The sequence below is a fragment of the Natator depressus genome, chromosome 20, assembly GCF_965152275.1.
Source record: "Natator depressus isolate rNatDep1 chromosome 20, rNatDep2.hap1, whole genome shotgun sequence".
NCBI lineage: Eukaryota > Metazoa > Chordata > Testudines > Cheloniidae > Natator > Natator depressus.
In genome coordinates this window covers 23501415-23515014 of record NC_134253.1, presented here as the reverse complement: position 1 = coordinate 23515014, position 13600 = coordinate 23501415, and the positions used below count along the sequence as shown (strand labels likewise).

The following is a 13600-nucleotide window of genomic DNA, read 5'->3' as shown; positions in this document are numbered from 1 at the left end:
TAACAGTGGGCAACTGCCAGGCAAAGTCCTAAGTGGGCTGCGGGCGGTTTTGTTACGCTCATTTGTACTTCTCTAGGTTATTTCATCTCCATGCTGAAGGGCAGTATTAGTTTCCTTGGGCTACAAATGGCGACACTGAGGCACAGCCAGAGGAAGTAACTTGTACTAGGTCACACAGTGAGTTAGTGGCTGGGTATAGAGCCCAGGAGTCCTGGCTCTGGCCACTAGACCCCACTGCCCTTCCAGAGCTGGGCACAGAACCCAGGAGTCCTGGCTCCCAGAGCACCTGCTGTAACAACTAGACCCAGTATCAGAATCAATGTGGCCTGACTCGTAAGCCCTGTAACCACTTCCCTCCTAATGCTGACTGTTCTAGGGCATGACTGCCCTCTAGCATCCTCGGTTGGCCAAGCACAGCACGGCAGTGCATCCCTGCCTCAGTTTCCCCTCCCCCAGGTTTTTTCTCTCCCGGAGATTCACGTGGCTCGGGGAGCAGGGCACTCCCAGAGTTCAGGATAACTAAAAGCCAAACAACCCCCAAGCCTTTCACCCCACATGGGCTCCTCTTCAGGGCTCAGTTCCCAGAGGGTTAGCGTCCAGCATCTGAGCCTCTTTCCCTGGAGTCCTTCCACAGAAGCGCAGCATGCTATACCTCGCTGGTGGTGCTTTCCCCCTTGGAGTTTTCCCCACCCTTTTACGAGGGCCAGGTGTTTCAGGTTATCACCTAGCTGCAGCCCTCTTAATTGCCGCACAAGGCGGGCTCCCTAGCTCCAGACCTCCTGTCCCTCAAAGGACCAGCTGCCCTGGTACCCCAGGCAATGGGCCAGCCGACTGTGATGGGCTGTTGTAGTCGGACGTGGGCGTTTGGGGCACCATGACTTGGCTTCGTGCCATTCTCCCCCTGAGCGGGGCGCTGCCCCTGCTGTGTCCATATGCCCCACTTCTCAGTGCCATTGAGCCACAGCCCCTGAGCTCCGGCTGCAGGAGCTGATGCAGAGCTGCCCTCCCCAGCCGAGCCGTATCTGGCCACGGCTTGCAGCACTCAGGAAATCCTCCTGCTCTCATGTGGTGTGACCCAGAGGGGCCAGATAAGCATGCGTGTGTGAGAGAGCAGAGCACATGCTGCCGAGCTGACGCCAGGCATTTCCATCCCAGCCAGGGGCCCGGTGCATAACGGGCTTCTCATCTCTGGCACCTCCGGATCTCGGAAAACCGTGGACCGGGCAGGAAGTGCTTCTCACCCACTCTGCCCTCAGGTCCGGAGTGGGGACTCTAGCCATCATCCGCAGCTCCCTAAAGCCTCCTGCACTGGAGCTAGTCACTTCATCAGCAGCTCTCAAAGCATAGTGTCATTATCCCCATTTTACAGGTGAGGAAACTGAGGCACAGAGCGGTGACGCGACCTGCCCAAGTTTGCCCAGCAGTGCAGCTGGGAATAGAATCCAGGTCTCCTGAGACCCAGTCCTACCCACTAGGCCATGTTGCTTCCCTGCTGAAGGAGAGTTCCCAGTTCCCTCCCTGCTCACACTTCCACCCCGAGCCAGAAAGAGAACCCAGGAGTCCTGACACACAGGGACTTATGCTGTCTATCCCTGGGAACGCACCCCCAAGAATCCTAACTCCTCGCCCCCTTCCTCTAACCACTAGACCCCACTCCTCCTCCAGAGATGGGGCTAGAACCCGGGAGGCCCGTCTCACTGCCTTTCCTTAGCCGTAAGAGCCTTTTGCTCTGAGTCTGTAGCGGTGCAGACCCTGCCCTGGCCCTGCTCGGCCCTAGCTCGTTTGTTTGCCCCGTTAGCGCACTCTCTGAGAGCAGGGTGCAGGCCCAGACCAGGTCAGTTTGCTGTCATGGCGGAGGCAAAGGAGTGGTCCCCGGGGACGTGAGCCTCAGTGCTAGGCTCTCCTTAACTCAGCCGGCTTCCACCTTGTACATGCTTGGTTGGGAGACCACTACAGAGAGCGCAGAAAGCCGGGGTGGGTGATTTCCACTGAGTCAGTGCAGAACCCGGGGCCCCACTGTGGTAGCAAGAGACGCTACAGTTCGGAGGAGGTGTAAAACCCAGCTCCTGACCGCTTGTGGTCATTAAACATTCCTACGGTGCATTTCGCGGGGGTGCGCACTGGCCAAATGCCACCCCACGTATTTCCATTCTGCCTCTTTAAAAGGTCCCCTGTCATTTGGATTCTTCTTTGTTTCCTAACCGAAACTGCCATGGAGCATTGCGGTGGAATAGCTGCCGTGTGGCCCACCCCAGAGAGGGCCACATTTCAGAGCTGGGTGAACAAACCCTCTAGACTGAGGGCCAAATTCTGCTCTCCCACTAACACCAGGTGTAAATCTGTTATGCTGGCATCTGTCAGTTATAAATGGACTTCAGTGGAGTCATTCCAGATGCACACCGGTGTCACCGAGAGCAGAAGCTGATGCATCAAATAAAACTGAAACCTCGGGTTGAATAAAAGGTCAGGTTAGTCCCAGGGCGCTTTGGGACCCAGGGGTCAGATCCCAGGCTAGTGTAAATGGGCCCAGTCAATGGAGCTATGTTGATTTACTCCAGCTGGGATGCTGGAAACTCTTGGAAGTGGCTGGAGGTGCACTGGGCCTGAGTCAGATCAGACAATCTAACCCCACGGTTTTCTAACGGAGTTACTCGTATTTACACCAGGGGATGAGAGCGCTACCTCTCCAGAGCAGATGCAAGGCCTGATTCTGCTCCCATCGACACCAGTGTCATTCCAGGGGCGTTACGCCACCCTTGCTCTGGTGGGAGTGAGAATGAGGCACTGGGCTGCTGGTGGTGGGGTAAAAAAATTGCAGAACCTCTTGGAAATCCTCAGATGACCTCAGTGGCGCTACCCTGATTTACACCAGCAAGGGGGATCTGGCCCCATTCACTCCAATGGAGCAAGGGCCGATTCGCACCAGCCGGGAGTCTGGCCCTAGGGCTCATGCAGGGACTTTTACTTCAGAGCAGTCACATCGCACACGGCAGAGGAGAGAACTCATTCTATTTTGAAGCTCAGCAGTGGCCAGTCTTTGCTCTGTCCCTTTGGGGTCTCCAGGGGCTTTACAGACACCGATTAACCCCACAGCTTGCCCCCCTGCCAATCCTGCTCCCACTGAACTTAATGGCAGATTTGCCAGTCACTTCAGTGGAAGCCGGATCAAGCCCAGGGAGGTAGATTATGTGGAAAACCAGTGGCAGAACTAGGAACAGAATCTCAGAATCCTGACCCCCCCCCCAGCTCCTGTGGTCTTGGACCCCCCTCCTCTCCCACAGTGGGGAGTAGAACCCAAGAGCCCTTATTCAAGTTGAGAATAGAACCCAGGACCCTCTGCTTTAACCCCCCAGTCCCCTCCTGGAGCCATGACTAGAACCCAGGAGTCCCAACTCCCAGCCACTATCATAGTAAGACTGCGCTTCCTCCCGGACCCAGGCATTGCAGCCTCTTAGCCCAGAATCCCTGCGCTCATCTCGGACTCTCCTCCCGGCATCTCGCCGCCCTGCCCCTCTGTCAGCGCCGGCGCAGCCCCCAGAGTGCTCTGGACTCAGGTAGGGAACGATGCAACTTTGTGATGCATGCAAACATTGCCCTCATGGGAGCAGAAAGAAGGGCAGAGGGGTCTGTAGCAGGGGGGCCTGCTCTTTAAGGGTAAGGGGGTGTGTGGCCGGTCCGGTGGGAGACAGGCCCCTCAGCCTCCCGTGTCCCCTAGGGAGGCATCATCCAAGGCTTGGAAGGATTCGATTTTTATCTGTGTCAGTAAACGTCAATTTCACCGTATATGCCCACAAACTAATGACAACAAATATTTCCATTGCTCATCACAGAAATGTACAGATGGGCAAAGTGAGAAAAAATGCCGAACTTTTGGGGGTTTGATTTCAGGCCATTTACTTTGTATATTTTGACCCGGGATGTTTGACCATTTGTGGCTGAACAGTTATAAAGCTTTACGGAAGCTGAAATCTCAGCACTACTTTTGTCAAATAATTACCTCCTCCCCTCACACCCCGTGTCCCCCAACTATGAAAATTGAAACCAATAAGAACAGGAGGGGAAAAGCTACCTGTAATTTTGCACAACTGTGAACATTTAAATCGATATTTTTTTTTTTACAAATGCCTAAACAAACACCAATATCATCCATCAAATTATAAACAAAATAAAAATCAAATTCTGCCCCCCCCCCAAACATACCCAGTGCCCCAAACATACCCAGTGGCCCTGGGGTAATGGATAAATAACCATTAGATACAGCTGCTCCCTGAATATCAGGGAATACTCATTGTAAAATAAATAGGCGCACACATGGCACGTTCATGGCACGTAGCGCAGAGCAGGGAATGGGGGGAGCCGGGTCACAGCCCCAGTGGCCGGAAATCAGCTTCGCCTCACGGACTCCAGTGGATCGACGCTCAGGTCTCCCAGCCTGGGCCCGTTCCGCAGGATTCTCCCCTCGGGTAAGTCTTATATCAGTGTCGCTTCCGCAAAGTTCCTCCGGATTAACACCGCAGCGAGTGAGAGGAGAACCAGGCCCGTTCTTGCCAAGGTTGGAGACACAGGGCTAAATAGTAAGGGCCCAATCCTCAGCAGGTGTAAGCTGGCATTGCTCCATGGCAGCGACGCCGATTTGCACCAGCTGACGAGATGGCTCTCTGCAGCTCTTCTTGAGGAAGACTCCTCGGGCCAGACCCTCAAAGGGAGGTGCCCGGATCAGAATCAGGGCCTTCCCCATGAGCAAAGGGAACTGCAGGATTTGACCCCATCAAGTACCATCAGTTGCTAAGCAGAACTGCAAGCCAATTAAATACACTTTCCTCCCACCAACACCCTGTCAGCTGGCGTAAACAAGCATGGAATGATTGAAGTTGAGTTTGAAGTTATAGATTGAAGTTATAAAGATTGAAGTTACACTGACATACAGCAGCTGAGGGTCGGCTGGCCTTGGCGACCTTGAGGCGAAATGTCCCTTGTGGTAGCCAGTTTCTTTGCCTCTCCACTTTCAAAGCTCATCTTGGCTTTCAAAGCTATTCGAAAACCCGCCGGACCTGACGGAGGGACAGTGGCCAGCTAGTCAGGGGGACAGCAGTATGACCTATAACACAAGGGAAAGGCAGAACCATCGTCCCTGTTTTGCAGCTAGGGAAATGGAGGCACAGAGCGGCAAGACGACTTGCTCGTGGTTTCACAGCAGGTGGGTGGCACAGCTGGGGATAGAACCCAGGAGTCCTGACTCCCAGTTCAGTGACCTCCCCCGGACCTAACCACTGCCTATCAGAGTATCTTCTGTCCAAAGCACTCCATGCAGCTTAAGCTTCGGGATACCCTCGTGAGGTGGCCTGTTTATGCTCAGACGGGGAAAGCAAGCCATATAGAGAAAAAGTGTCTGGACTGAGGTCACACAGCAAGTCAGTAGCAGAGTGAGGACTTGGCTCCCAGTGTCCTGATCCCTAGTACAACGCCTCAACTGGAAGCCCACCCTTCCTCTTCCGAGCTCTGTGACCAGCCTCGGAAGTTAACCTGATGAGCTGGATCCAGCCTGGGGAGCATATTAGACTGGCAAGGTGCAACAGTATTTTGGGGGGTGCTGGGTCAGAGTGACGTAGGAAAACCACATCAGTGGCGGATTAAAAAGCACAAGGCCTCAATCCAAAAGCCATCAGTTGTGGCTCCGGGAAGGGCCTGCTCAGATCATGAAGGTGCCAAAATAAGACCTGGTGCCATCTCTGATCTGTAGCACCTGTCTCTGCGACACCTTGACATAAATCTGCTCCTCCTCTTCCAGGTGGAAGATTCCTCCAAGGAAACTGTTTTGCCGCCAGAACTCGCTGCCCTTCCCATCGCAGTAAAGGATCAGGTTCTCCAGAAGTTTCATCTCCTCGACATACCTGGGGGTCTTCTTATAGATGCCATGATAGATGACAGAATTCTGGCTCTGCTGAGAGCAACTCTGTGCCATGAGATGGATCTTGGAGTAGATGTAATAGAAGCCGGGCTTGATGCAGACCAGGGAGCCGCCCTGGTAACCCACATCATGCAGGAAAGCCCAGTCCTTACTGTGTTCCCACTGCAGAGAGCCGTTCCCAGAGGTGGTGAAGGCTGCACCTGGGGAACACAATGCCCACAACATGTCAGGCCTCAGCTCCCTCCCTGGGTCTCAGCCCAGAAGGAGGCATAACTGGGAAGAGAACCCCGGAGTCCTGGCCCCATCCCCCCCGGCTCTAATCACTGGACCCCACATGCCTCCTAGAGCTAGGGAGAGAACCCAGAAGTCCTGGCCCCCATCTCCCCTGTTCTGATCACTGGACCCCACGTCCCTACCAGAGCTAGGAACAGAAACCTGGAGTCCTGGCCCCATCCCCCACCCCTGCTTAATCACTGGACCCCACGTCCCGGCCCCATCCCCCACTGTTCTAATCACCGGACCTGACTCCCCTCCCACAGCTAGGAACAGAACCCAGGAGTCCTGGCCCCATCCCCCCCCTTCTCTAATCACTGGACCCCACATCCTTTCCAGAGCTGGGAATAGAACCCAGGACCCCTAACTCCATCGCCCCCTGCTCGAATCACTAGACTAGACGCCCCTCACAACAGAGACAGCAGACTATGCAGGACTAATGCAGGACTTCAACCTACCTAAGACATGAGCTGCTGGCTTCTCAGCGTGAAGTTTCCTGTCTGCAAATGAAACAAACAAACAAACAAAGGCCCAGCTGTGAGATCAGCCCAGCTCCGAGTCCTCTGTTCCCAGCGCCAGCGTGGGCTGGGGAAGAGCTGCCCGGGGCTGAGTTCCGGAGATGGGCCTGGATCGGAACCCAGCTCCGGGTCGGAACTTTGCAAATGGAGCCTGGCAGAGCAGCACCCCGGATCAGAACTGGGGCTCACCCTCCAATGTAAAGCAATGGTACCCTGCATCCCCCCCAACCCTCCCTAGTAATGTCACATTCATCTTCCCCCCCATCTGCCTTGTTCCATTGCAACCTCATCATGTCCCCCCCCCACTCACTCCATTACACCCCCGTTCCATTCACCCGCCCTTGCACCCCCCCCCACCCCCCCGTCACCACTTCCTTCCACTCTCCCCCGCGCTGGGTCTAGCCTGCACTTTCATCGGGACTGCTATTTAATTTCTCTCTCTGTTTCCTTTCTGTCTCGTTTCCACACACACCGCGGGCCCCCCCCGCCCGCTTCACTGCGCCCAGCTCAGAAAAGCCTCCCCCCCGGAAAGCAGTTGCGGGGGAGGATGCGCTAGGCAAGCATGCTGCGTCGCGTTGTATCGCAGTGAACCGCCTAGCACCTCTGGGCCCCACTGTCCTCTGCTGGATGGATTTGGAACTGCTTAGCCATGTGTCAGAGCCCCCATCCCGCTAGCAGCTCAAAGGAGATTTTCTGTGAGGGGGAAGCGTTTTTGCAGGAGCAGGGCCTGGGCCTGCACGTCCCATGTGGGTCTTTTGTGGAGCACGGCTGCGAAGCTGGGCAAACCGGTACAATATTTATGCCACTGTCTGTGGAGCCATCCACACCTTTCCCCCGGCCACTATTCAACTTCCTAGGCCAGAACCTCAGATGGTGCAAAGCAAGGGAATGCCTTTGACTTCAGTGAAGCGCTGCTAATTTGCACCAGCTGAGGATCTGGTCCACTAAAAGCAGTTAGCTCACTGGGGCAGGAACTGTCTTTTTGTTCTGTGTTTAAATTGTACAGCGCCTAGCACTTGGGATCCTGGGCCATGACTACTGTATGCGCTACTGTAATAAAAATCTACCACCCTGGCTTAGCAATATCCCCAGCCCCCACCCACTATCCCAAATCAAATCCACCTCATCCTGTCCTGGGTCTTGCTTTCCTGCACAACAGAGATGCTCAGAACCTGACAGCAACAGCAGGGACAGGACCCATAACTTCTGTTCCAAAAAGAGCTGAAGGAGAATCTCTGTTCGCAGTGTCGGGACTATGAAACATAGATGAGCAGTTCTGGTACCATCCAGCAGAGGGCAGCGGTGCTCATACGCACTCACCACCTTGTTACTGTGCTCTTGACCAACATAATCAACACAACAACAGATTAAAGACACAGTGCCACTGCCAAGTCAATATCATCATCATCCCTAACTCACTTTTCATCAGTGGACTGCACAGCCCTTTACAAAGGAGCTCAGTATCATTGTTCCCATTATAGAGAAGGGGAAACTGAGGCACAAAGAGGGGTAGTGATTTGCCCAAGATCACCCAGCAGGCCGGTGGCATAGGTGGGGGATAGAACCCAGGTCTCCCAGTTGAAGGCTCTGTCCGCTAGGCTGCACAGCCTCCAAATACCTGCAGCCATTAACACCATCGCAAAATGCTCCCAGAGCAGAATGGTACCCCGGACCCTCACTCTAGCGTCATCGATTCCGAGGCCAGAAGGGACCGTTTGGATTATCTAGTCTGACGTCCGGTATAACACAGGCCATAGGACTTCCCTGGATTAGTTCCCGTTGGAACTAGAGCAGGTGTGTTAGAAAAACAGCCCATCTGGAATAAAAAGCTCCCAGGGAGGGAGAACTGTAGCCCAGTGCTCGCTCCGATCCATTACATCAGAGTCACACCGCAGGAGAAGTTTCCTTTCCTCCCCCTGCCGCCAACAAGGGCTGTATATATAAACCACGGACGGGCCCCAACCTGAGAGTCTCTGAGGCTATGAATAAACCTTGGTTGACCAACCCATTACAAATAACCCTTTGCAATTCTTTGTGCTAGCACACATCTCTGCCCCTAGCGTGGAAGGTCTGATGCAGAGATGTTAACCAGAGGAAATGGGGTGGGGTGTGGAGACAAGGGGGCTTCGTTAACAGAGATTAGACCCACCCCGTGTCGGAGTCACACTAGGCTTTGTGGAAACTCACTTCTGGGTAGGGTCGGTGGGACTGTTCATTGCAAATCAATGAACCAATGAATTTAGAGCCAGATCCCCGGCTGGTGTAAACAGGGCCAGATCCCAAGCTGGTGTAAATCAGCAAAGCTCCATTGGAACCAATAGGGCCAGATTCCCAATTGGGGTAAATAGATGTCGCTCCATTGAAGTCAATTGGACCAGATCCCTGGCTGGTGGAAACGAGCATTGCTCCACCGGAGTCAACAGGGGCTATACCGATTTACACCAGCTGAGGATCTGGCCCACCGCGTCTGCTTGGGAATAAATGGGTGAATGTTTTTATTTCAGCGGGTCCAACCGCGAGGCAGGAATTCTCCTCTCCCCGCTCTGACGCGGGCGTAACACCGCTGGCGAAGTCCCAGCGGTGTAAGGGAGATCACAGTCAGGCACTGGGAGATCGCAGCTGCGTTTGGTTGGTTCCTTCTCCCGGCCAAACCCCTCAGCTGGTGCGAACTCAGTGGGGCTGCTCTGATTTACAAGAGCTCAGTTCCCATTTAGGCACCGACATACGACTTTTCCAGCGTGCAGCACCCCGGGTGCCTCTGAATATCCGGCCTTGACTTAGGTCCCTTTGGTGTGTCTCCAAAGCAGCGCATCTCAGAGCCTGGGCCGATTCATGGGGCTTGTGCTACAGGGCTAAAAATAGCCATGGAGACATCTGGACTCAGACTGGAGCCTGGACTCTGAGACCTGGCAAGAAGGGAAGGTCCCAGAGCCCAGGGTCCAGCCCAAGCCCAAACGTCTACACCACGGTGAAACAGCTCTGCAGCCCTAGCCCCGTGGGCCGGGGTCAGCTGACACAGGCCACCTGCAGGTGTTTAATCGCAGTGTAGACATGTGTGATTTAGTGGAGCGCTTCTGGAAAAAATCTGTCCCTCGTTGGGAGAGCCACGCTCTTAAAATCTGGTCTGCGTTTCGGCAGGCTGGCAGGTGAGGGTTCGCAAAAGGGGGAAGAGATTTACCTTGAATGGACTTCTCGGAGATGGCCCCTGCTTCCTCCTAGGATACAAAATACAAGCCTGTTAGAAAGGAGACACACACACACACACACACACACAAAAACCCCAACTCCCAAACCCTGAACACTTTTAGCCAAACAGTTTTGGGCTTTTGGCTGAAAATTTTCCAGGGTTCGTTTTTTCAAATAAACGGTTGACATTTTCAGTGGACCCACCCCCATTTTCCAACCAGCTCAACCTGCCTTCCTCCCACTGGATCTGTGATTGGCTCAGCACCGGGCAGGATCAGACACCTGGCTACGTGGGTTTGCAGACACACTTTCATGATTCTGCCAATAATGTTGGCTGCCCAGCTGGAGAAGTCTCGGGCTTGATTCTGTGGGGTGCTGAGAACCTGGGGCTCACCTAGAGTTACAGGGGCTGGGGCCTAGACCTTCAAAGATATTTAGACACCAAACTCCAGTGCCTCTGAGGGTCTGAGCCTTGGCATATATGAAATTGAGGACTGAAATGCTGCAGGATACCTAAAATCTTTGGGGTTAATAGAGGGATATCGGGCTGAAATTTAATGGCCTGTGATCTATAGGAGGTCCGTCTAGATCATCTAATGATCCCTGCCGGCCTTAAAGGCTGCTGGGCACCTGAAAATTTTGAAGTCACTTTTGAAAGTTTGGCCCAGAGTTGGGGATAGAACCCAGGAGTCCTATTACTCACCCCGACCCCCTCGCTCGAACCCACTCCTGTCCCAGAACCAGGAGTCCTGGCTCTGTGCTTGAACTTGAACCCAGCTTGAAACACGTGTTTGGATGCAGTTTACAAGCACCTGTAGCTGACCCAGGTTCTAACACTGTTTGTGAGGGCAGCTCGAGCCAGGCCAGCTCATGCTGGGCTCCGCTCCCCTGGTAGCCCAGGCTAGTAGGGGAGGTAAAAGCAAACCCACCAGGGCACAGGCAATTCAGACTCCCAAAGGAACAGCCCCTTCCCGAGCTGCTCCCCTGCCTGCCCCTGTGATCCCCATGGCCAATGCAGATTTCTGCAGGGAGTCTTGGGGCTCGTTGGTGGAGGGGTTGGTTGTTGGGGTGGGAGGAAGGAGGGGGCTTGGACACGGCCCCTGGATTTTCCCGCTGTACAGACCCCGCCAGGAGGGGCAGCAGCAGGACCTGGGCCTGAGCAGTTTGAGATTCCAAAGGAATGTTTGCAACCAGCTGGCCTGGGCACCCACAAGCACAACGTGGCTTGAAATGTGTCTCATGTTATAAGGTGTGCGCACGCGCACACACACACACACACACACACACACACAGAGTAATACACGAGTGCCACCCCAACTTACACACACACACAGCAACAACCCCATTTATACACACAAATCCATACACACACACACAGCTCCAACCCCATTTTTTACACACACACACACACACACACACACACACACACACACACACACACACAGAGTAATATAGCTCAGTGGTTTGAACATTGGCCTGCTAAACCCAGGGTTGTGAGTTCAATCCTTGAGGGGGCCATTTAGGGATCTGGGGCAAAAAAAATGGGGGATTTGTCCTGCTTTGAGCAGGGGGTTGGACTAGATGATCTCCTGAGGTCCCTTCCAACTCTGATAGTCTATGAGTCTACACACACACACACAGCTCCAACCCCATTTATACACGCAAATACACACACACACACACAAATCCATACACACACACACACAGAGTAATACATGAGTGCCACCCCAACTTCACACACACACACACACACACACAGAGTTCCAACCCCATTTATACACACAAATCCACACACACACACACAGACTCAGAACCACACGGTGCCCTGTCAAAGCACACAGACACACCCGGACTCACCCGAGCAAAGCCACACTGCCCATTCCCAGCACACACACAAACACAGAATGTTCTACACAAGCAGGTGTGCACATGCCAGTCCTGATTCAACACACACGCCAGGTTAACACAAACATACTGTCCCATACTACTGCACACAGCCCCGTCACAGCACACAGACACACAAACCAATGTCAACACATGCACGACTCTCTGCTAACACAAACCTGCGCTGTCCCTACTAGCAGACATGCGTCCATCCAAAATCACAGTCCCAACACAGCACGCGCGCACACACACACAGCCCTGTCCCAGCAAACACACAACTCCATCCTAACATACACTGTCCCATTCTGCTGCACACACAGTTCAATCCAAACTCTCTTACACACGGCCCCATTTTAACACACAGATGCAGCCCAGACTCCACACGAGTACACAAACACACACCCAGATCCCTGTCCCAGCAAATGCCTAGCTTTATCCTAACACACTCACAAACACACACACTCACACCAGTGCATTTGCAAATGACAGTGCACACATGCGTACACACACACAGAGCCTTCCCAACACACTTGCACAGTCAGCTCATTTTCACATTCCAGCACACACACACACACACATAGAGCCCGATCCCAGCACACAGCACTGCCCAGACACTGTGTCACTACACCCCCACCTCCAAGTCCACACCAGCTCATTTCCCTGTTACTGTGTACACACATACACACGCAGAGCCCCCTGCCAATGCACACTGCCCCATCCCCTCGTGCATTCCCCCCCCCGCCCCATCACTGCCCATGCATGATGCAAGACTCTCGTCTCCCGCTCCGCTTTCTTGGTCACTCACCCCAACCTGGGACGTCGTCTTCTCCAGCTCTTTCTGGAAGCGGATCAGGAAATAGCCTTCCGTGGCCACCCCGGCCAGGGCTAGGATGACCAGAGAGGCCAGGAAGCCCTGGCTGTGCCAGCACACCCGCCGCTTCCTCCTTATGGGCGGGACAAAGGGGACCCCGTGCTGCTGGCCGTCCACCACGAAGACAGAAGGATACACCACCCCATCGCCCATGATCGCTCTCGGTGGAGCAGGGGAAGGTCCACAGCAGAGCTCGGGAGATGCTTATGGACTTGACGGCAGAGCCAGAAGCAGACTTGACGCCGTCCCTAGCAAGAAGAGGACTGATCATCCCCTCTGTGGCCTGGCTTATGTATCCGAGCCTGTGACGCCCACAGCCCCGTAGAGGAAACCACACAATTACTCAACTGGCCTCTGAGTCCTTACACTTTTCTCTCGCTTGGCTGGGTGGGGCTACCCTGCCAGAAGCCACGCCCCCTTCCCCACCCCACCCACCCCCGGCTTTGCCTCCCTGCGGGAGCACGTCTTTCTGCTAGAGGCAGCCACAGGCTCTCTGTGCTTTCCAATGTGTGGTAGGAAAAAGGGACCTCCATGGGGACTTCCCAGCCCCGACTAACTCCCTCCTTCAAGAGCTTCACTAGAGATCACCCAGACTCATAATTAATCAGCTCCCTCAGTTATCAGTGGGGATCAAACCCAAGCCCCCCAGCCTGCCACACACCACCCCAGCCCACTTGACGTATAGCAGCAAGGCCTGTTGTTCTAGGTTAACCCCCAGTCCTGGAGGAGGATCCCGTTTTGCTACGTGCTGTACAGACACAGAACAAGTCTGTCCCCTGCTTCACAACCCCAAACTCCTACCACTGAACCCACCGCTTGCCGTCTGAATCTCACTTAGTTACAATCTGGCTTTTCAAGCTCTTTTTTCCCTCCGAGAGAAATGCTTCTCCGGCCTCCAAAAGAACAGGAGGACCTGGGGCACCTTAGAAACTAGCAAATTTATTTTGAGCATCAGCTTTC

At 54.1% G+C, this 13600-nt stretch overlaps 1 protein-coding gene across 1 annotated transcript; it reads right to left on the bottom strand.

Annotated features, from left to right (window-relative positions):
- Window positions 1–5689: 5689 nt before the first annotated feature.
- Window positions 5690–12858, bottom strand: TNFSF14 (TNF superfamily member 14). The gene is made up of 4 exons (XM_074935584.1): window positions 12575–12858; window positions 9878–9914; window positions 6640–6681; window positions 5690–6108 (listed from the first exon to the last, which is right to left on the bottom strand). The coding sequence occupies exons 1-4, from the start codon at window positions 12791–12793 to the stop codon at window positions 5690–5692; spliced, it is 717 nt and encodes a 238-aa protein (XP_074791685.1). The 5' UTR covers window positions 12794–12858.
- Window positions 12859–13600: the final 742 nt, after the last annotated feature.

What these genes read in the sequence shown, in the direction of transcription:
- TNFSF14 (XM_074935584.1), bottom strand. Translation starts at nt 12,793, where the DNA reads ATGGGCGATGGGGTGGTGTATCCTTCTGTCTTCGTGGTGGACGGCCAG. An exon ending in AGACGACGTCCCAGGTTGGG is followed by an intron (nt 9,915 to 12,574) that starts GTGAGTGACCAA and finishes TTTGTATCCTAG; the next exon opens with GAGGAAGCAGGGGCCATCTC. An exon ending in GCCAGCAGCTCATGTCTTAG is followed by an intron (nt 6,109 to 6,639) that starts GTAGGTTGAAGT and finishes TGTGTTCCCCAG; the next exon opens with GTGCAGCCTTCACCACCTCT.